The sequence below is a fragment of the Meriones unguiculatus genome, chromosome 2, assembly GCF_030254825.1.
Source record: "Meriones unguiculatus strain TT.TT164.6M chromosome 2, Bangor_MerUng_6.1, whole genome shotgun sequence".
NCBI lineage: Eukaryota > Metazoa > Chordata > Mammalia > Rodentia > Muridae > Meriones > Meriones unguiculatus.
Window position 1 is genome coordinate 136,313,986 of NC_083350.1, and position 23,720 is coordinate 136,337,705.

Consider the following 23,720-nt stretch of genomic DNA (forward strand, 5'->3'; position numbering starts at 1 on the left):
CAAGAGTTAAATGACTCCCAGTACTTAAGTTTTCCAGTTGACGGTATTACATGATTTGATTAACTATTATGGAAGCCAGTAAAATAGGGAATTACTTCTCAAAACATGAAGCTGGGTGGTTTGGAAAGACTGGAGAAAGGAGCTACAGAGAACGTTAGCGTACGGCGTGCCGACCCCAGTTTGTAATCTCAGAGTTAGGGACGCTGAGGAAGGAGGACTGTAAGTCTGAGCCTCGCCTGGTGTATGTAGTGAGACCTTGCCTCAAGAATACAAAATAAAAGGAAAGTGATGTGTGGGTGTGGGTGTCTTCATCCTGATCTACTTCCTGGTGGCAATATCTCTCCCTACACATGGCACTCATTTTCTTAGCCAGTCTGGGAGAAACAAGCCCCATCAAATTCCCTATCCCTGCCCTACTTGGAGCTAGGGTTATAGGCCTGTGTGGATGCCTGACTTGTTATATAAGTGCTGGTATCTGAACTCTAGTCTTCATGATTCTTAACTTCTTAGTCATTTTTCAGTCCCCATCTTTTTTTTTTTTTTTTTTTTTATAAACTATGATCTTAAACTGAGCATTCCCGGTATTGTATGTCTTGAACTAACTATGTTGAGGAATGTGAACACCTCCCAAGTGGTTTTCTGTGTGAATATGGATGACCTCCCCACATCAAAGCCCCATGCTTTCTTCGTTGGAAAGGATGTTGCTTTGGAAATGAATCTCGCGCTCTTCTTGCGGCGGGCAACAGACCATCCTCTGCTCTTGTCTCTTGGCCATGTTTTTTGGCTCTGCATGCACCAACTTGCAAACTCATTATATCTGGCTACGGAAGCCAAGATGCTTGCAACATGTGGAGGCACTTCCCAGCGTTTTTCTATTTAACAGCTTAGATTCAGAATCCTTGACACAGTGCTCGCGCGAATCTCTGTATGTATTAGTTTCCATTACCCATAGATTCGGTTCCCATAACAAGGCATTATGCCCACTGGTGTCCTCTGGCATTCTGGCTAGAGAGCTCAACCTCCTAAGATGTAGCCATCACATTTCTGACCATTTATGTCACCTCTGCACTTGGAGGTTCTTCTGATTTGCATAATAAAGACCAGCAATTGGATTTTCATTGCTCAAATTAATAATTGTCAACAACAAATTTTATAGATGGTGCCTGTTGATATTTAATCAGTAGTATTGGTTAAACAAAATTAGAAGCATCCCCCTTGCTTCCATAAACAGCATGCAACAGCCCATCAAAATTACCAGCTCAGGGGGTGGCAAGCTTTCTATAAGGCTCCAGGTACTGACCAATTTCTAGCTTTGTGGGACCCAAAGCAAAGTAAGTCAGACCCGCACTGCTAAGACTTGAAGTAGAAGTCAAAAGCTGGCATTGTGTACCAGCTCTGATCTACAGTTTCTGAAACGGTAGGTTTTCATAGTGCAAGCATGGACCTCAACATTTGTGCTGTTGTCAACTCTGGTTAGAGAATCTGTAAAATGATGGCTAGTGGTCAATGCAGAGGCCCATCACTGGTCAAAGCGTCAAGTGTAAGTCACTCTGGGTGCCCAGCTGTCATCCTACCTTCCAAAAGTTTAGAGATCTTCCAGGAAGAAGGGCCAGAATGAGTGTAAGAGCCTGCAGAGGGGGATGAGAGCTGTGAAATGCTGTCAAGGGGATGTGGCATAACTGTGGCATGCATCAATTCATAGCAGCTATGGTGATCAGCAGGAGATCAAGCCAGCCACAATCCAGGCACAGAGGGGGCTGGGGTTCCTGAAGTCCCATTCTTACCAGAAAAGCTATTGGCAGTTGATGCCTGCTGAGGAAGGGAGAGTTATTCTCCTTTGGGGTTTTGGTTGCTGGCAGGTTGCTCATGATCCAGGGTTTGGCCACATACTCATGTGCATATGTATGGACAGTATTCATTGAACTCAAAGGGTTATTAATGAAAAATAAAAAAAGGACATGAAGGTGGAAGGGAGGTGGGGTGGCGGCAGTAGAGGGCGCTGCAGAGAGACAGTAGGAGATGGACAGTCAGTATTCAGTGTCTGTCCTAGCGTGCTTTCCTTTGCTCTGAGGAGAGCAAAGGCAGGAACTGAAGCAGATAATAGAAGGACATTGCCCTAGGTTGCTCACCATCCTTTCTTCTACAACGCAGACTCACCTGTCCCGGAATGGTCCTGCCACAGTGCTCTAAGTCCTACCATGTCAACAAGGACCATATAGAACCCCTGCATAGAAGTAGCTCATGGCAGCTCAGTGTCCAAGAGGGTTCCCCAATAATAGGAACAGGGACCGTCTCTGACATGAACTCATGGGATGATTCTTTGATCACCTCCACCTGAGGGGGGAGCAGCCTTACCAGTCCATAAAGGAAGACCAAGAAGCCAGTCCTGATGAGACCTGATAGACTAGGGTCAGATGGAAGGGGAGGGGGACCTCCGCTATCATTGGGCTAGGGGAAGGGCATAGGAAAAGAAGAGGGGAGGAGGGTGGGATTGGGAGGGGGTTGGGGAGAGGACTACGCTGGGATATAAAGTGAATGAACTGTAATTAATAAAAATAAAATAAAAAAATTTCAAAAATAATCAAGATACTCCCAAGGCTGGTCCAATGGAACCAATTCCTTAAGGGAGGTCCTGTCTTTTCACATATGTGAAGGTGACAACTGAGATTGACTATGCCATTACATAACCTGTCAAGGAATTAAAAAAAAAAATACTGTTATAAAAGAAAAAGAAACAAAAACAAGCAAAGGAATGGGAGTATTTGGCTTATGTTATTTTTACTCGCCACAAAGAGTATTCTTTTGATTTACTTTTAATAATTAAAAAGTATAAAACCAAAAGTGAAATGGAAACACCATTTTAGACTCCTGTGTCATTAAACGGGAGGGTGGGGTGTTTGGAGTCAGGGATGGCTGAGCTGCTAAGGTGTTTGTTGTGTAAGCACAAAGACCTTAGTTTGGATCCCCAGCACCCGTGGGGGTAGTATGTGGATGAAACCCCAAGGCTGGGGAGAGAGAGACAGGAAGACCCCTGAGGTGAGCTGCAGGTTCAGCGAGAGACTGTCTCAAAAAGAAGGTGGAAACTGATTCACAGCACCACTTCACTGGCCGACACTAGGCCTATCATTTTTGTCCATGCTGTGTACCCAGCTGGTAGTAGTCCCAGGCAGAGCCCGAGCACTTGGCACGTGGTTAGGAATCTCAAGGAACTAACTTTTTAGTTTTATTAAATTGATTTTTAATTAATTTTTTATTTTTTAATATTAGTTACACTTTATTAACTTTGTATCCCAGCTGTATCCCTCTCCCTCATTCCCTCCCAATCCCACCCTCCCTCCCTCATCTTCTCCCTACGCCTTTCCAAGTCCACTGATAGGGGAGGTCCTCCTCCCCTTTCATCTGACCCTAGCTTATCAGGTATCTTCAGGACTGGCTGCAATGTCTCCTCTGTGGCCTAGCAGGGCTGCTCCTCCCTTGGGTGGGAGGGGGGAGGTCAAAGAGCCAGCCATTGAGTTCATGTCAGAAATAGTCCCTGTTCCCTTTACTAGGGTAACCCACTTGTATACCGAGCTACTGTGCGCTACATCTGAGCAGGGGTTTTAGGTTCTCTCCATACATGGTCTTTGGTTGGAGAAACAGTCTCAGAAAAGACCCCTGTGCCCAGATATATTTGGTCCTGTGGACCTCCTGTCCTCTCCAGGTCATACTAACTCCCCCTTCTTTCATATGATTCCCTGTACTCTGCCGAAGGTTTGGTTATGAGTCTCAGTATCGGCATGTGAGATAGCCATGCATCCTAGGTTTGCTATGAACTTGCTATGGCGCCTAGGATGTCCATGAACTTCTGAAGCTCCGGGCTCAATTTTAATTTAAAGTCTCATATTTGATGTGCTTGTTGGAAATTTTTTTTGGAATGTGCCGCAACTCAGAATGAAAATTGAAAAGTCTAAATGCAGTTCAAGTGTTTCTACTGAAGAATTAGTGTCAAGACTGACACACACGAAAGTGTAAAATGAGAACGTGTACTGGGCAGTGGTGGCACATGCCTTTAATCCCAGCACTTGGGAGACAGAAGCAGGTAGATTTCTGTGAGTTTGAGGCTAGCCTCGTCTACAAAGCAAGTTCTAGGATAGCTAAGGCTACATAAAGAGCCCCTACCTTGAAAACAAACAAACAAACAAACAAACAAACAAAACAAATAAATGAACATATACATAAATAAACATATAAATAAATAAAAAACAAATGGAAACATATATATGTACTTACACACACACACATATTCCTGTTTTATTTATTTTGTAATGCTTGAGACTGAACCCACATCCCCAGGCTACATTTCTAGCCCTCACTATTTAAAAACATATTGGTTACATGTTGACATTCAGAATACTTTGTATATATTGAATTACATTTATTATTAAAATTAATGCTGCTTTGTTTCCGGTGACTCTTTCCCTGGTCCCATAGTCTATCAGGGGCTATGATAGACTATGCCTTCATGTATTTAGTGTGTCTCTGTGTAGACACATTGTACACACCACAGAGCATGCGTGGATTTCGGATGACAACTTTTTGGAGTCAGTTCTTTCCTTCGACCATAGGCTCCAGGGATGAAACTCAAGTTGTTGCCTTTGCATCACAGTGCTTTTGACAGCTGAGCCCTCTCTCCCGCACCCCTGAATATATATATATATATATATATATAGTTTTGTTTCTTGTCTGGTCATAGTCTGGGAGTGGGTCCAGCCCCTCTAATTCACACAATGGCCTTTTAGAATTTTTTTTTTTGAATTCCATATGTATCACAGTCCATCAAATCATAGGGTGGCCATGTGTCTGTGGCTTTGCCCTCTTTGTCTGCATGTACTACACGCATCCTGAAAGCCACTCACACATTATTCATTTCATCCCCCTGAAAACACGTTTTCCTCAGTGTCCACACACCTTTACTTGCAAATGTTCCTTGCAACGAGGCCTATGGTTCCTGTGACACTATCAGTATTGGATTCTTGCTGGAACTCCTCCCAGCTATCCTGTTGTTGCCCTGGGTCATGGAGATCCTGCAGCTTAGGATCAGCAGGACCAGCCCTTTCACTTTTTCCAACAGTTCACAGAGAACGTAGATTTTGGAGTGAGCCAACTCAAAGTGCTGCATCTGACCCTGGGGGGTAGCTGAGCCAGTCAGTGTGCCAGCTTGGCTCTCCCTTCTCCACACCAGCAGAGCACGCTCTCTGAGCTGGAGTTGCTCTCAAGTGGGCTGACTTCCTCAGTCCCTGCTAGGTGCAGTTCCCGCTCTGTCTTGCGTAAACTAGTTTCATTTTTGGCTCTCCACAGTAAAAGGAAACTACATGAGCAGAGTGCTCATGTAGAGTGTGCCCTTCTCAGTCTTTGGTGCTGGGCTGCTCTGGGGAAGTCCAACATGGACAGGACCACGGAGAGCCTGAAGGGCCCCAGCTTCGGTCAGCACTTCAGGATGATGATGATCTGCACAGTGCTCTTCCAGATGCTCCTGCAGGCCCTGTCTGTGGCTGTGACTTACGTGTACTTCACCAGAGAGATAAAGCAGGTTAGTAGCCATGTGGTCTCAGCAGCAGCCCAGCGCTGCTCTCTCCTTTGCCTCTCAGTTTGCTCCTCTTTGAAACCTTAGCCGTGTGTTAAAACCTGTTCTTTCCAGCTGCAGGCTCTAACTGCTGATAATGACAGGTCTTTGTAAGATCGCAAGCTTGAAGACGTCCAAGCTCTGCTGTTAGATTTTGGCAGCACTCCCGAGGAAGTTTGTTACCGTCTTTCAAAGGTGTCTGTAATTTACGATGTCAGCATTGTCACCACGCACAAGTGCTTTCTGTGAAATTCTCCCGAGTTCCTTTTGTGTGTGTTTGTATGTGAGAGAGAGACACACACACAGAGAGAGACAGAGAGTGAGGGAGAAGAAGGGGAGAGAAAAGAAAGAGAAGAGGAGAAAAGAGAGGGAGAGGGGCGGAAGGGAGGAGAGGGGGAAGAGAGGGAGACAGGGAGGAAGAGAGGAGGAGGAGGAGGAAGAGGAGAAGAATAAGAAGAAGAGAAAACAGCAAGTGAGTTGGAGGCTAGAGGTCAATGTCAGTTGTCTTCCTCAGTCACTCTCCACCTTATCTTTCTGAGACAGGGTCTCTCACTCAACCTTGAACTCACCGATTTAGCAAGACTGGCTTTCCAGCAAGCCCAAGGGATCTTTCTGCCTTTGCATTTCCAGTCATCATACAGCCAGCCTTTTATTGAGCTGTCCCTAGACCCCTGCCCCACACTTGCCTGAATGTTGAGGTGAGCGAATATAGATTGCCCGTTTGCGGCTCAGCGCTCCACAGACATTTCTTGTCCACACTTTGACCAGCTGCAAGTCTCTGGAATAACGGCTGTCCTCTAGACAAAGATGAATATCTGGAAAATTCTCACATAGACAAGTCATCCTTGAAATGCTGGCAGGTATAATACTATCTATCTGAACTAAAATCAGAATGGAAGTTTGAAATATCACATTTCTCAGTGCAACAAGGTTGAGGGCAGACATAAACATAAACCAGATATTTAAAATAATGTTCTGAAGTGCATTTGATCCTGATTACCCAGCATGCACCTGTAATCCCAGCACCGGGGAGGAGACTGGAGAATCCCTGGGGCTTGCTACCTTAGGGGTCTATCTCATCTTCTTGATGAACCCCAGGCACCACATCAAAAAATGAGGTGTACAGCTCTGTAGGCACAGCTCTGGAGGTGATCCCCTGGAACACACACACACACACCACACAAACCACACATACACATGCACACAGGCGTGTTTTAAAGATGTGTGCTTTGGTTTCAGGCCTGTGGAGTTCCTGTATGGAAGGAAACACAATGCTCTGGCATTCAGCCTTTTCCTTGGGTGTGGGCTTGTCGTGACTAGTGAGGTCTGTAAATTAACTGCTCATGAGAAAACAGTTGGACTTTATGCCAAGAGGAACGCAGATGCAAATACAGGTGTGAATACAGAGGACAAGAGTCAGTGTCCTTTCAGCCCGGGCACTTCTTAGTTGTACAAAGCCCCTGGAGTTGGTGATGAGAATAAACCGATGCTGCGTTAGGTTTCTTACGCCCACTTTGGGTAAGCACGTATTCTAGAGAACTGGGAACTAGAAGGGACTATGAACGCCCCACTGCCTTGTCCAGAACCGGATGGAGAAATGAACTCTCCAAGCTCAGACAGCCTTTGGAGTCAGGGTAGGGCCAGTGCCAGGGCTGTGGGTGGCAGGTGCCAAGCTCTGCTCCCTCCCCATCACGACACTCAGGGAATCTGCACAGTGCATGGTGCAACATCCAACCTGCTGTCATGTTTGAAAGGGCAAGGGAGAGGAGAGCCTCAGGGAAAATGAACTATACAAAATCCACAGAGAAGCAAAGGTCTGGTGGGGTAATGCCGCTTGTGTGCCCTGTGGAGGATGAACTTGATCATGCCAATCTGCTGGAAAACTTTCAAAGTGAACAAGGCACACCCTCCTTTTATTTGAAAACAATATGAAATTCATGGTTAATAATTATCTCTTTATTATAGGGTGTGCTGATCAAGAGTATCTCCCTTCCTCCCTCTCTTTCTCTTTTTCTCTCTCAGGTATGCGTGTGTGTGCCAGGAAATATGTATGTATGTATGTATGTATGTATGTATGAAGTCAGAGGACAATCTCTGATGTCATTTCTTGGATACCATTTACCTTTTTTTCTTTTTCTTTTCTCTTCTTTCCATCTCTCTCTTTTTATTTTATTTTTTTTAATTCATTATTTTACTTTGTATCCATATCATATATTTCTCATCCTCCATCTTTAACTCCCCACTTGAATCTTCTCCTCTTATCCAGGAGAGCAAGGTTTCTTTGCTTTTTTCTTTGTTTCAGTCTTGGGTGTGGTATCCTGTGTCTTGGATCTCCAGCTATCGATTTAGCTGCCTACTTCCTACTGGTGGGGATGAAAGCCTACATTGTTGTTGTTGTTGCTTTGAGACAGGGTCTCTCATTAACTTGGAACTCACCTATCAGCTCCTAAGGATCCAAAAATCCATTTACCTCTTCCACATTGGGATTCCAGGCACATGCCTCCAGGCCTGACCTACCTTTCTCTCTCTTTCTTCCTTTCTTCCTTCCTTCCTTCCTTCCTTCCTTCCTTCCTTCCTTCCTTCCTTTCTTTCTTTCTTTCTTTCTTTCTTTCTTTCTTTCTTTCTTTCTTTCTTTCTTTCTTTTCTTCTTTCAAGACAAGGTTTCTCTGTATAGCCCTGGCTGTCCTGAAGTCGATTTGTAGATGAGGCTAGCCTTGACCTAAGAGATCTGTCTGCCTTTGCCTCCTGAGTGCTGGGATTAGAGGCAAACACCACCATGCCCCACTCAGGCCAGACTTTCTCTGGAGATTGAACTCAATTTCTCAAGTTTGTCTGGCAAGCACATTACTGACCGAGTCATCTCTGCATCCTCAGTTGGCAGATTTCTTTAAAAAACTTTTTCTAGGCATATATCCAAAAGATATATGCTCAAGTACATAACAAGGACATTTGCTCAACCATGTTTGTAGCAGCCTTATTCGTAATAGCCAGAACCTGGAAACAAACCAGATGTCAATCAACGGAGGAATGGATACAGAAATTGTGGTACTTTTACACAATGGAATACTATTCAGCAATTAAAAACAAGGAAATCATGAATTTTGCAGGCAAATGGTGGAATCTAGAAAAAATCATCCTGAGTGAGGTATCCCAAAAACAGAAAGACACAGATGGTATATACTCACTTATATAGCCCTATAAGATAGGATAAACATACTAAAATATGTACAACTAAAGAAGATAAACAAGAAAGAGGTCCAGGGGTAAGATGATCAATCCTCATCTAAAAAGACAAAGGGGATGGACATTGGAAATAGAAGAAAACAAGTAACAGGACAGTAGCTTACCACAGAAGGCACCTGAAAGACTCTACCTAACAATGTATCAAAGCAGATGCTGAGACCCATAACCCAACCTTCGGCAGAGTATAGGGAATCATATGAAGGAAGGAGGAATTAGCATATCCTAGAGGGGACAGGGAGCCCCACAAGGTCCAAATATATCTGAGCACAGGGGTCTTCTATGAGACTGTTTATCCAACCAAGGACCATGCATGGATATAACCTACAACCCCTGCTCAGACATAGCCCATGGTAGCTCAGTATCCAACTGGATTCCCTACTAAGGGGGACAGGAACTATTTCTGACGTGAACTCATGAGCTTCCCCTCTCCCCTGAGGGAGGAGCAGCCTTGCTAGGCCACAGATAAGGACATTGCAACCATCCTGAAGATACCTGATAAGCTAGGGCCAGACAGAAGGAGAGGAGGACACCCCCTCTCAGTGGACTCGGAAGGGAGCTGGGAGGAGATGAGGGAAGGAGGGGAGGATTGGGAGGGATAGAGGGAGTGGGCTACAGCTGGGATACAAGTGAATGTATAAAATTATTTAAAAATTAAAAAAATTAATAAAAAAAGAAAAAACTTTTAAAATTTCATTTATTTATTTATTTACTTGCTTACGTGTGTTTGGGGGGCCTTGTTGTGTCATATGGGAGTATCAGAGGAAAACTTGGAAGATTAGTTTTCTCCTTCTACCATGTGGGTCCTGGGGATTGAACTCAGGTCAAGTACTTTGGTAAGTCCTCTGGTCCTCAGGTAAGTACTTTGGTCCTTTGAGTCATATTGATGGCCCCAAGCTTGCATATTTCTGAGAAAAAGGTATACTTATAACCACTTTTTAGTTCTAAGTTTACATAAAGGATTGGAGCACATCCGTGTTTACAGATTCTGGCGGCATGTCCTAAGGTTTGTTAACTTTACAGCATAAACAGAGTGAGACTGTGTCTCCATGCACAGGTGGCTTCAGCAATTCACATGTGACAAGTTGCCCCAGTTGCTCTGTTGGCTAATGCAGTTGTCTGATTGTATATAAGGTTTCCAAAGTTTTCCTTCAAAACCCAGCAATTTAAAATAGAGCTTAGAATCTCTTCCGTTAGGCATGCTTCCTGGGGCAGAAAGGATGTGGTGAAGTAAGGATGTGGAGAGAGACAGCCAAGAGGTCCTCAGCCGTCAGTTCCAGAATAGCCCCAGTGCAGAATCTGCTAGCAGCATTGGTTTCACACCTCCTAAAGGTGCTAAAAGTGAATGAGGAGCGGGGGCTGGGGGGTGGAGGGGGTCGAGGCTTCCCCTCTGCTCTTCCTTTGTGCAGAAATCATTCCTTATGCATAAAAAATGTGTAGTAGGGCCAGCATCAGAAAGTGGTGACCTCAAGATGGTAGGATAGAGAGGACTCTCGTTAAATTTTTCTAAATCTTAATGAATTTTCTGCAGTGAATGTCATAAAAACTCTCTCGATTGTTATATATGGTTTTCTTAGACGTTAGCAATGCTTAGAGCCCAGTGATTCGGGCAAGCAAGGCAAGATCTTCACCACTGAGCTACTCCCTTAGATTTCAGGGACATGCCACTTCCATACACTCTTAAGAGAGACTGTACACAGTCAAACACACAGTCTGATCTCGGGCATGTACACAGAGGCTAGCCAGAGTTTAGGTGGTTGTGGGTTGGCCTTTTCAGTTTAGTTTGCTGGTTTTGTCTCAGACTGCTATTAGCTGGGAAGACAGTTTGCTTTTTGCTTTCATGAAAGTGTTCTTTATTTTTCCATGCTTTCTGAGTTTCCCGTGTCTTCTAAGTCTAGGCTTCCTTAAGTTTTTATTTTCTTTTTATCTCTCCCATTGAGCCACACCCCAGCTTCATAGTCATTCGTGTAGTAATTCAATCTCATTAACTTGTATAGCTTCCCTCAGGGCCTGACTCAACAAGATTTCCCCTTCCACCTCCTGAAAACATTTCTGGAAATTCCCCGAAGATACCCTGGAACCCCACCAGCCATTTGGTTTGGGCTGAGCAGATTTACCCTCCTCCTAAGATACCTTGTCCTTCTCACTCACACCCTACCTCAGTTATGAGAGGACAGTGACACACCTTCATCTCTGAATAACCACAGCAATAGCAGCTCCTTCCTGCCTGGGCCCTAGCCTTCCAGGCCCCTAACCCTTTCCTTGTGGGATAAGTTACTGCTAGGAAAGAAGGAGACAAGGTGTCCCTTCTGAGAATATTAGCCTTCCAATAAGCCACAGAGGTCTCCCCAGGCTGCTCGTTTGGTTTAAATAGTGAATGATCCATAACTCATTAACTTGGGTTATGCTTTTGCTTGGAGGGACATTGCTGAAAATAGAACTGTGTGAATAGTATTGTTCCGAAACAGGACTTCTTATGATTAATGGAGTTTGTTGTTGTTGTTGTTTTTAATGAGATAGTTTTGGGCTGGGAGTGTAACTCAGATGGTAGAATGCTTGAGGAGCAAGCACAAAGCTCCGTTTCAATCAATAGCACCATCAGGAGACTTGTTGAATGCTGCTAATCCCACAGACAGGAGGGTCAGAAATTCAGGGTCAGCCTTGGTTATCAAGAGAGTGTGAGTCTAGTCTGGACTGTATAAGAATCTGTCTCACAATCAATCAGTCAATCAATTAATCAATCAATCAATCAGTAGATTGTTTTTCTATAGGAAGTATGGGTTGTTAAATTACCCACCACCTCAAACCATGTAGTACACCAAGTTTAAATAATAGATAAAAGTATTATATTTAGGCCAGGCATGGTGGGACACGCCTTTAATCCCAGAATTGAAAAGGCAGAGGCAGTAGATCTCTGTGAGTTTGAGCCCAGCTTGTTCAGCAGCTACCCCAGTTAAAGGCAAATCAACAGATGTTTTTATTCAAGCAGGAAGGGATAAAACCAAGGGCTTCAATACATGCTAGTGCTCTACCAATGAGGTACCCCAACTCTCTAGTCTTATTTTCTCCTGCTTTGTTTTGAGAATGGATCTCATTGATCTGTGAACGCTGGCCTTGGATTTACTCTGTAGCTTAGACAAGCCTTAAACTCGTGATCCTCCTGCTTCAGCCTCCCACTTAGATGAGTTTTCAGGCCTTTTTCAATAGGCATAGAGAAATGACATGTTATAAATCCAAGCTGTTAGGAAAACAAAACCAAAAGGGAAAGAAGAAAAAAAAATCTGTGAGGACTTCCTCCTCTTCCTTCCCCATTACTTCCTCCTCTTCCTCCCTTCGTCCTCTTCTCCTGATTTGGTAATGAGCATGTTCAGGATGGTTCATGAAAGCTATGTGGTGGGGATGGGGGTTAAACTATTAAGCAGTGATCGTTGACAAGAGGAAGAACTTTGCTGGCATTACGAGGCTACTATAAATATTGGCTTCCAATCCTAACAAAACACCTTAATGTCTGGTGCTTAACGTCTCCTTAGACCAGTCCCTCAGCTTTGTGAACAACCAATGAGGCAAGATACAGATTCTTAGTGGTATCATGGGCCCATCCAGAGTATAAGCAATGCCAATAAGTACAGTCTACTCTGCTGCAGGAGCCATGATGAGGGACAGGGCGTTTCCCGTACACCAAATGGTTGGTTGCTCTCTGTTAAGGATGTGGGCAACATCCTTAAATGGACTCCACTCCCTGCTTTGTGCACAGGCAAGTTTCTAGTGTTGGAGGGAGAGCCACACTACTTCAAAGCAGGGAGGAATCTTACTCACCACCACAAAGATCTAAGGTGCAAGTGGGAGAAAGTAAGAATGACAACGGCTGCTAGAAATGCAGCAGAGCAGAGCACTGGGAGCCGGGATGCCTGGCCCGTTCCTCCACTACATCCAGATGCTTAGTTAATGTCAATGGACAGTGCGTAGCATGCCCTACTTTTATTTAAACCACAAACTGCTCATGGTACCCAGACTTTTCCCAATTTTCATCACTTTATGTTCTTTGGGCCTCTAAATGAGTAAAAAGAGAAAGCAAGCGTTCATTACACACTTGTATCCTATCTCTGCCTAGCTGCAGGACAAGTACTCCAGAAGTGGGACAGCCTGTTTCTTAATGGAAGACAGGGATTCCTGGGACTCCACTGATGAAGAGGTTATGAACAGACCCTGCTTGAAGGCTAAGAGGCAGCTGTATCAGCTCATCGAAGAGGTAGGTACTCTCAACAGCAGGAACAAGAATTTTCAGACCTTCACATCTTGAAATTGGCATTTTGCAAATGAAGAAACCAAGTTCCAAAGTATTTAGGTGATTTTCCCCAGTGTGGTACTCTATCTGATATTCGATGGCAGGTAAAACACTGGCTTTAGACAGCTACCTCCTACAGATAAACCTTTGCATTTACTCTGTGAGCACAGGCACAGATAGCACGTGTGTTCAAGGCTGCCCAGTGGGTTTCTGTTCATCTGTTTTTACTTAGAAGACAAAAGAGGCCAAATGATGATGTTTTCTATTCTTCCCACATGACTGATCTCTAAAATTAAACACACACACTTCTTTTCTGTGTGCATGTGCAGAAGAGAGGAGATGAGGGAACGAGAGATACCTTGAGAAGTTGAAGGTGAGGTTATCTCAATTCATTGTCAACAAATGACAAGTTAGGAAAGATGCGTCTGTTGGTGGGAGTTGCTTTGCTGAGATCTCTGGCGGAAAGCTTGGTTGGCTAACAGTTCATTTTTCTGTATGTGGGTAACTGATTTTACTTTTAGATGAAGTCAAATCAGTTCCTCCTCTGCCTGATTCCTTCTTAGGAAGACGGCATTTACAAACATTTGCCTTCTGCCTTCCTGAAAAGGTCAGATGGAAGCAATGATATTAAAAATACTCTGCAAACTAAGAGGCTCCCTACATGAGATCAGCATCTAAGGATATAGTGGGAAATCCCGGTACGAGAGGAGGCTGCGCTTCAGACACGCTCGGAAGGCTACTGCTTGTTCCATGGAAACAGTGTGCCCTGAGCTGCAGTGGGGGACTTGAGCAGTATTCACAGCAGAGTCCAGACAGCACCGGAATGTGCTCGCTGAATCACATGAACTGGTCTTCCAACTTGGCTTTGTGTGAGCACTCCCTGGTTGGATGACATTACCAACAGCTGTGCAGAAAGAGCTGTGAAGGTGACTGTACAGGAGGCCGAGGAAAAGCCCAGGCTTTGGACAGATCTGGAGGAACCTCAGACGTGGGAATGCCAAAGCCTTTGGCTAATGGGCTTCAGTGAGCCTTCGGGAAGAGAGACTTGAACAAGGGTTGCAATCTAGAGGCTGATGTTGGTTCTCCTCCTGCCTGGGGGTTGCCTCCCTGTGGCCCATGAAGTCAAGAGGGGCAGGAGACTAGAAGCGTGCCTGGAATGGCAGGAGAGAAGTGTTCAGGGATCACACACCCGGGGAACAGCTGATGGCTAGTTCACCTTTAATTCCAGAGAACAAAGGTTATATACCCGTAGCAGAGTGGATGGGGGACTCCAAGAATAGGTGTGCAAAATCAGTTAGAACTAGTCACTTCAAGGATGCTTTATTTGCATTATACAGCACATTCCTTTCATAAGAATAGAGATTTAGTACCTAATTAAGATATAGGCACAGGGAGTGGAGAGCTAGCAGGGAGCTGTGTCAGAGGCCATACATCAAATGGGGTTAGAGAGTCTGTGTCTAAAGACACTCTCCAGATTTAGTCAGGCAGAGATCAGGGGACCCCGCCAAGCGGAGGGAGTTCTGCTTTAACACTGAGTTCATGATGGCTATCTAGTCCAGGCAAGAACTGCAACCTCAACCAGCAGGGTGCCCCCAACAGGCTGAGGTGCTCGCAGGTGCAAGGGCCAGCCGAGGAGAAGATATAAGGGAATTATATCTTCTAGATGGCTGTTTCTATGTCATTTTCCACTAATTCCCTCTCCTCCCAGACTCTTCCTGCACAACTAGAGTACAGAGAAACTGGGAGGTAGGGGGTATAGAGCAGGCGGATGTGAGTGTGTATGTGAGAAGAAACCCATATTCTGCTTAAGCACAATATGCCTTCTATTTCCTGTTAACATCTATGCATTTTGAATAATATTCCATTGAAATTCTGAGAGCAGCTCCCAAGGAAGGAATCATTGTTATGCTTTTAAAGACACACTTTCAAACAGATAAAGCAGTAGCATGTCAGACCAGCTATATAACTTAAGCCTTCTTAAAGAGCTGTAGAGGAAAGTTTTGACTCATGGTCACCTGACCTACTTGTAGACATTCTTATAGAACGACCCCTTCTCTGTCACTTGCTTTCTTCTTCCTTCTATCCCTACCTCCGTTTCCTTTCCTTCCTTTCTCTCTCTCCTTCTTTACCTCTCTCCCTCCTCCTTCCTTCTTTCCTGCCTGTCCTAGAATGAGATACAGAAAACAGAGAACAGAGAGGTGAGTGTTCAAATCCACCAGTACCCCTTGTCCCTTCTCTAGAGCCTATGGGACCAATTGGAGTGAATGCTCACACACAGCTGGGGGAGGGGAGAGGGTTGAAGAAGAGAAGAGACAGAAAGCTTCTACTTTATGCTGTAGGCACAACAGCTGCTGCACTTCTGACATTTGCAGTGATGGCATAGATATCAAGAGTGACAGGGGATGAAAGAAGGGGGTTCAAAAGTCATAATGACTCGAGCCAGGCTCTGCTCCCCAAATAGAAAGACTCAGTGTTCTCTTTCACACTTGTTTTCTCATTGGTTACCACAAAAGAGAGGTCATGAGATGTTTAACAAGGTGTGGGACTTTGGTATCGTTTCTTTGGGCATGAACTTAGCATTATCAAAAATAGGGAAAAATATGGTGGTGCAAAGTCAGACATTTATAAAGTAAGCATATCTCTAGGCATCATGAGAGAGGGCATTGTGTCTTACTTGTATCCTATGGGTCAGGTCTATAAAATTGCTCCATCTCCTGGGCTCAGTCACACACACATACATGCACACATGTTCCACACAGAGAGAAGGGTCATGGTGATCATCAGTTTCCTGGAGGCCTGGATGGCTGAAGTAGCTGTGCCCTTCCGTCTTAGCTGCTCCAAGTGTCAATCAGAATTTTCAGACTGCCCTTTGATGATGGTATTTCAAGATCCATCCCAGGTCCCCCACAACACCACAACATGATTGGATAAAAGAAAAGTTTTTATTGATTATAGAAATGCCCTGTTCCATGTCAGAAAGAAAAATCTAAAAGCTTGTGTCTTCTGTTTTTAGAGGCATTAACAATCTTTATCCGATACTATTTGTAGGTGTCTTTGAGAACCTTTGAGGAAACCCTTTCGACAGTTCAAGGTAGTACTATTTTTTGTTATTTTTATTTGCTACTGTCTACTTCATAAGCTAAATAGTTCTCCAGTTTCTCCCTGATCCCATACCAATTAGGACTTCTGCCCACAAACTATCTTAACCTATTTATTGATTCTCTTTCTCTTGCACTGAGGACTGGAAAGCTTGGGATTAACTTCATGGCCTACCCATGGTCACAACTTTAGCTTTCCTTTATCTTATTTTTCTTTCTCATATGCACTTTTTTTTTTACTGCAAATTCTTCACTTATTTAATTCTTTCGCTTTCTAATATCCTATAAATAAACCACCTTTAAGTATTATTTAGAAGTTGGCAGGAAGTAAAATGGATAAAATTCTTCAAAAATTACCCATCTTCTCTGCCTCTGACCACAAGGCCCTTCTTCACCCAAAAGCCCCTCACTTTGTCTGTCACATCTCCCCAGCAAACTATCTACCTACCTACAATCTCATCTGTGGTTTCTGCTGGAGACCACATGCTCACCATCCTGTCAATGGTCAGCAGCTGTTTCTTTACTCCCCATCTCACTGTATTTTTGCTACGCTTATATAGCCTTCCACCTGGCTCTTTCTCTCCTGGCCCCTCTCACCTCTGACCACTCTTACTCCTGCCCCCTCTCACCCCTGGTCCCTCTTACCTCTTGACCCCTCTCACCCCTGGCCGTTCTCGTTCCATCATGGCTCTTATGCTCACAGAAGTGTCTCCTGGGCACATTTCTAAGTAACTTCCCCGGCAGCTTGTTACTTCTATTATCTTGATTTTCTCATTGTGTTTTTAAATATATTTTTATTAATGTACTGTTTTCTCTTCCACCACATCGCAATAACTGTGAAGAGAAAATTTGCCAAGTCTTAATGGCATTCTTCACAGGCTAGAAAAGATGATCTTAAAGTTCATATTGAAGCGTGTAAGATCCCACATAGCCAGAGCAATCCTGAACATAGAGAATGACACTGGTGGTACCACAATATCTGATTTCAGGTTATACTACAGAACCATAACAACAAAACATCTTGGCATTGATGTAAGAATGGACAGGTAGATCACTGAAATAGAACAAAGGAAGCAGTCATAACCCACAGCGCTACAGACACCTGATTTTTGAAAATGGTGTCAGAAATATACTTTGGATAGAAGTCTCTCCAACAAATGATGAGCACATACACATACAGAACTGCAAAACTAGATAAACAAGTTAGGATGGATCAAAGACCTTAATGTAAAACTTGAAATTCTGAGCTGGGTGTAGTGGTGCACACCTGTCATCCCAGTCATCGAGGAGACAGAGACAGGCAGATCTCTGTGAGTTCGAGGCCAGCCTGGTCTACAAAGGGAGTCCAGGACAGCTAAGGCTTCACAGAAAAACCCTGTCTTAAAAAACAAAACAAAACAAAAAACATGAAACTCTGAAACTGTCTGAGAAAAGAAGATACAAACACAGGCAAGGGTTTTCTGAAAAGAACTCCATTTGTACAGATACCATAAACTGACAAATGAGACTTCATGAAATTAAAGTGCTCTGTACAGCAAATCATATAGTTTACTGAAGGAATAGACAGCCTGAAAGATGGGAAGAAATGTTTGCTAGTTATAAATAAGACAGAGAGTTAATATCTAGAGTGCACACTCCACACACACACACACACACACACACACACACACACACACACAGAGGCATAAACTTGGTGCATACAACAAGAACTCATATAATCTGGTCAATAAATGAACAGGCAGTTCTCAAAAGGTGAACCACCATTTCCAATAACACATGAAATAAACATTCAGCCTCAGAAGCCTTTAGAGAAACATAAACTCAAGCCCTGGCATTTCATCTCACCCCAGTCAAATGGTAGTTAAAGTAAGTGTTGGTGAAGACACGAACAAAAGGGAACTCTTACGTACCACTGATAGAGATGTGGCATAGGCCTGCCAGGATGCAAACAAGTATGGCGGCTTGAAGAACACTAACCACTAACCTTCCACATGACCCAGTGTATATAAAGGACAGTAAATCAAGATACCACAGAGACACCTGGATGTTGATGTGTAGTATAGCTCTATTTAAAAATAGGTGAAGGGTGGCACCAATCTAGGTGTCCTGTGGCAGAGAAGTGGAGAAAAAAATGTGGAATACACACAACGGAATTTTTCAACTGAAAAGAATAAAGTTACATCATTTACAGCAAAATGGATACAAGTACAGATATTAAATTAAGCCCATCTCAGAAAGAAAACTATTTAATGCTTTTTCTATTTTTTTAGATTATGTTCTCCATTTATTTTAATGTAAACATAATGTCCTCTTTAAAAAAATCAAATTTGAAATTTTTTGTACCGTTTTCCATTTTTTAATATCATTTTTTATTTATTACTATTTATTCACTTTGTATCCCAGCTGAAGCCCCACCCTCATCCCCTCCCAATCCTTCCTTCCCTCCCTCCCTCGTCTCCTACTACGACCCTTCCCCAGTCCACTGATGGTGGAGGACCTCCTCCTCTTCCATCTGACCCTAGCCTATCAGGTCTCATCAGGACTGTCTTTCATAATCTTTCTCTGTGGCCTGGTCAGGCTACTCCTTCCTCAGGCAGAGATGATCAAAGAGCCAGCCATTGTGTTCATGTCAGAGACAGCCCCTGCTCCCTTACTAGGGAGCCCATTTGGAGAATAAGCTTCCATGGGCTACCTGTATGCGAGGGGTTATCTCCATGAATGGTTCTTGGTTGGGATGTCAGTCTCAGAAAAAGCCCCTAGGCCCAGATTTATTGGTTCTGTTGTTCTCCTTGTGGAGCTCTAGACCCTTCCAGGTATTTCTATCTCCCCCTTCTTTCATAAGATTCCCTGCACTCTGCCCAAAGTTTGGCTATGAGTCTCAGCATCTGCTTTATTACCCTGCTGAGTAGAGTCTTTCTGAGGTCCTCTGTGGTTCTTGTCTTGTTCCTTATTTTCACCTTCTTCTGATGTCTATCCCATTTGCCTTTCTGAATGAAGATTGAGCATCTTATCCAGAGTCCTCCTTCTTGTTTAGCTTCTTCAGGTGTGCAGATTTTAGTATGATTAACCTCCATTATATGTCTAATATCCACTTATAAGTGAATATATACCATGTGTGTCTTTCTGCTTCTGGGATAGCTCACTCAGGATGATCTTTTCTAGTTCCCACTATTTGTCTGCAAATTTCATGATTTCCTATGACTCCTATGCTGAGTAGTATTCCATTGTGTAAATATACCACAATGTTTGTATCCATTCCTCAATTGAGGGACATCTGGGTTATTTCCAGGTTCTGGCTATTACAAATAAAGCTGCTATGAACATGGTTGAGCAAATGTCCTTGTTGTATACTTGGGCATCTTTTGGATATATGCCTAGGAGTGGTATAGCTGGATCTTGAGGAAGCGCTGTTCCTAATTGTCTGAGAAAGCACCAGATTGATTTCCAAAGTGATTGTACAAGTTTACATTCCTACCAGCAAGGGAGGAGGGTTCCCCTTTCTCCACATCCTTTTCAGCATGTGTTGTCACTTGAGTTTTTAATCTTTGAAATTCTGATGGGTGTAATGTGAAATCTCAGGGTCGTTTTATTTTCATTTCCCTGGTGACTAAGGACATTGAGCATTTCTTTAAGTGTTTCTCTGTCATTTGATATTCCTCTATTAAGAATTCTCTGTTTAGCTCTGTACCCTATTTTTTAATTGGATTACTTGATTTATTGCTATGTAACTTCTTGAGTTCTTTATATATTCTGGATATCAGCCTTCTATCAGATATAGGGTTGGTGAAGATCCTATCCCAATCCATAAGCTGTCGTTTGTTTTTTTTTTTTTTTTTTGTGATGACAGTGTCCTTTGCTTTACAGAAGCTCTTCAGTTTCATGAGGTCCCATTTACTGATTGTTGATCTTAGAGCCTGTGCTGTTGGTGTTCTGTTCAGGAAGTTGTCTCCTGTGCCAATGAGCTCAAGGCTCTTTCCCACTTTTTCTTATAGCAGGTTTAGTGTGTCTGGTTTTATGTTGAAGTCTTCAATCCACTTGGACTTTAGTTTTGTGCAGGGTGATAAGTATGGATCTATTTGCATTTTTCTACATGTAGATATCCAGTTAGACTAGCAACATTTGTTGTAGATGCTATTGTTTTTTCATTGTATGGTTTTTGGCATCTTTGTCAAAAATCGGGTGTCCATAAGTGTTTGGGTTTATTTCTGGGTCTTTTAATCGATTTCATTGATCCACCAAAAACTGCCAGTACAATGCAGTTTTTATTACTGTTGTTCTAGAGTACAGCTTGAGATCAGGGATGGAGATACCTCCAGAAGATTTTTTATTGTAGAGGATTGTTTTAACAATTCTGGGTTTCTTGTTATCCCATATAAAGTTGAGAATTTTTCTTTCATGGTCTGTACAGAATTGTGTTGGTAATTTAATGGGAATTGCATTGAATCTGTAGATTGCTTTTGGTAAGATACATGGGAGATCTTTCCATCTTCTGATATCTTCTTCTATTTTTTTCTTCAGAGACTAGAAATTTTTTTCATACAAGTCTTTGACTTGCTTGGTTAGGGTCACACCAATGTACTTTATGTCCTTTGTGGCTATTGTGAAGGTTGTTGTACCCTAATTTCTTTCTCAGCCCCATTTTTCTTCTGTATACAGGAGGGCTGCTGATTTTTTTCAGTTAATTTTGTATCCAGCCTCTTTGCTAAAGGTGTTTATTATCTGTAGGGGTTCCCTGGTAGAATTTTTGGGGCCACTCATGTATACTATCGTATCACCTACAAATAGTCATACTTTGACTTCTACTTTTCCAAGCTGAATCCCTTTGATCTCCTTTATTTGTCTTATTACTCTAGCTAGGACTTCAAGGACTATGTTGAAGAGCTACAGAGAGAGTGGGCTCTTTGCATTCTACATGCTTTTTCTTATGTGTGGATCCTAGATTTTATGAAAATACAGATTTATGTATGTATATATGGCATGAAAACAGAAGTGAAACTGTCTATGAAACAAAGGAACTACAGGAGGAGGGAAGTAGGAAGAAGGGGGCAGGGAATGGTTTAATATGCTCACTGTGCAGTGTGTGTTTGTATGGAAATGTTCTTATGGAACGCAGAACCATTGCACCATGAAAAATGAATACTGTAATAAGAAAATTTAAGCTTAAAAGTTTTGCTCCCAAGTCTAGGCTTTTCTACAGACTTAGAGTGATCTCACATGTAAACAGGAGTTGCCTGTTTAATATTTAAAAGCAAAACATTAAATGGTTAGGGTTATAAGGGGAGGAGACAGGCAGCCCACAGCAAGGTTTTAGGCTCCAAAGTGGAGAGTCAGACAGAGAAAGACACCTGACATCCTCTTTTGATCTCTGCACATGAGTACCTGATGCATGCAGCATCCATAGAAACATATACCTCTCTCTCTCACACACACATGCAAACAAAGAAAGCAGGATAAAGCTCTTCCATGATTTTATCTCCCCTCCCCTTAGTCATCATGGGTATCATAAAAAAATACTCAAATTAATACTAATGAAGATGCTGAGGTGATCACTCCACACACAGGTGGTAGGGATAGAAATTTGTCCATCTTCTATGGAAATAAGGATGGAGGCTCCTCAAAAATCTTATCAAGGACCAGTCGTACAATCCAGTTACGTCACTCCTGAAACTACACCCAAAGGACTCAAAGTCAATCTCTAGTAGTGATCCCTGTGCATCCTGATGTTCACTGCTGCACTGTTCATGAAGGCCTCATCAGGGGATGAGTCTTGGTGCGCATCAGTGGATGGACGAAGAGCAGGTGTTACTTGGACACAGTGGACTCTTACACATGGAGAACACACTTCTGTCGTTTGCAGGGAAATGGGTGGATCTGGAGACTCTGTGTCAAGAAAAAAGAAAGCAAACTCAGAAAACCCACAGGTTTTTCTCCCATGTGCGGAAGCTAGGTTGATAGAGCAAGAAGGAGAAAGTGACAGACAGACAGAGATACAAACAAAGGGCTGGGAAAAAAGAAGGGAAAGCATTTGGGAAGAAGGATTCAACAGGAAGAGGAGAACAATCCAGAGAGTAATGAGGAGTCAATATGATCAAATATATCTTGTACATGTGCTAAAAATGTCATAACGAAAGTAGAAGCGTGGAGCTGAGAGGTTCTCAGGTGTGCCGAGTGCAGAGAGAGGTTGAGAGTGATGGAGATGAGCAAGCCAGACTCCATCTGGGAGCTGAGAGGGTGTAGCCAAACCAAGATGTGGGACCTCAGTCCAGGACGAACTGAAAGCCCCCCTGAAACACTCCTGCTGGCTGGGTCTCTGCCTCTTCATCCTTTTCTACCTGTTTTGGTTTTCTTTGCTTTCCTCTAGCCCTGACTGGTTTGTTGCATTGTCAATAATGTGGTTGCTGGTGGTCGCATGGCTATGGTCTGTGCCACCTCTTGAGGCCAGGTGGATGTATGTGGTTTGTGCTACGTACATGGGGGCCATGTTGTTATCTGAGATCTGTTCTGCTGCCTTGGGCCGTATTAATGTCTAGGGTCCATGTTGCCAACAGAGGCCATGGTGGATGTTTGTGGTCTGCGCTGCTGCTTGAAGCCATGTTGATGTTTGTGGCTTGTGTCTCCACCAACAGCCATGATAGTGTCTGTGGTCCTGCTGTTGCCGAGGCCAGTGCTGATGTCCACGGTCCATGCTGCCACCAGAGACTATGTGGATGTCTGTGGTCTGTGCTGCTGCTAGAGGCCACGTGGATGTCTGTGGTCCTTGCTGTCATCTGTGCTGCTGCTGACTATAAAGGGCAAGGAAATGTCTTTTGCAGTATTGATGACTGCAGACTCACGGATGAGAGAGACGTAGAAAGCTTCTGTGACAGCTTCTGCCCCTAACCCCCACATCCGGCAAAGAGAAACAGTCTAGACAGGAAGCTATTGAAGATAATAGGGATGCTGAAGTGTAGCTCTCCACAGGTGATGGTTTTGGTGGGGGTGGGGCTGGGCCAGGACTCAGTTTTCTTTAAGGAGCTGGCCAATGGGAGCTTGATATGCTCCAGCATGTATATGGGTGACACAAACTGGATAGGGTATTCCCCCCCCTTTTTTCTTGAGATGGGGAGGTCACAAGGGTGGGGAAAGGGACCTGGGAGGACTGGAAAGTCAGTGTGGTGGGCTGCATTATGTGAAATTCCCAAATAATCAATAAAAACATTATGTTTGGGGGAGGGGAGGAATGTGGTTTCTGGAGTGAATCCTAAAGGCTACTACAGACTTCTTAAGTAAAGATAGAGTTGCCAGCAGCAGAGTTCTAAACCACCAACTTTTCCTCTTAAGACCTTGACCTCCCTAAAATAGTGTGTTTCAAACCTGTTTGAAATTGTTGAATTAATATGATTGCAGCCAGACTATATTATATATATATATACATATATGTATATGTGTATTATTTTTTTAAATAATGCCTGTAATTCTGTGGAATTCTATGTGGAAGATACTCATCTGACAGCCT

The 23,720-nt window shown here is 43.5% G+C and overlaps 1 protein-coding gene across 1 annotated transcript in view; it reads left to right on the plus strand.

Moving 5' to 3' along the window:
• The first annotated feature begins 5,140 nt into the window (after positions 1-5,140).
• Positions 5,141-23,720, plus strand: part of Tnfsf10 (TNF superfamily member 10) — a 28,133-nt gene continuing 9,553 nt past the window's right edge. Inside the window, exons 1-3 of the mRNA XM_060378155.1 lie at positions 5,141-5,569; positions 12,954-13,091; positions 16,176-16,218. Of these exons, the coding sequence (XP_060234138.1) occupies positions 5,423-5,569; positions 12,954-13,091; positions 16,176-16,218 (328 nt within the window). The 5' untranslated portion in view covers positions 5,141-5,422. The remainder of the gene's footprint in view (positions 5,570-12,953; positions 13,092-16,175; positions 16,219-23,720) is intronic.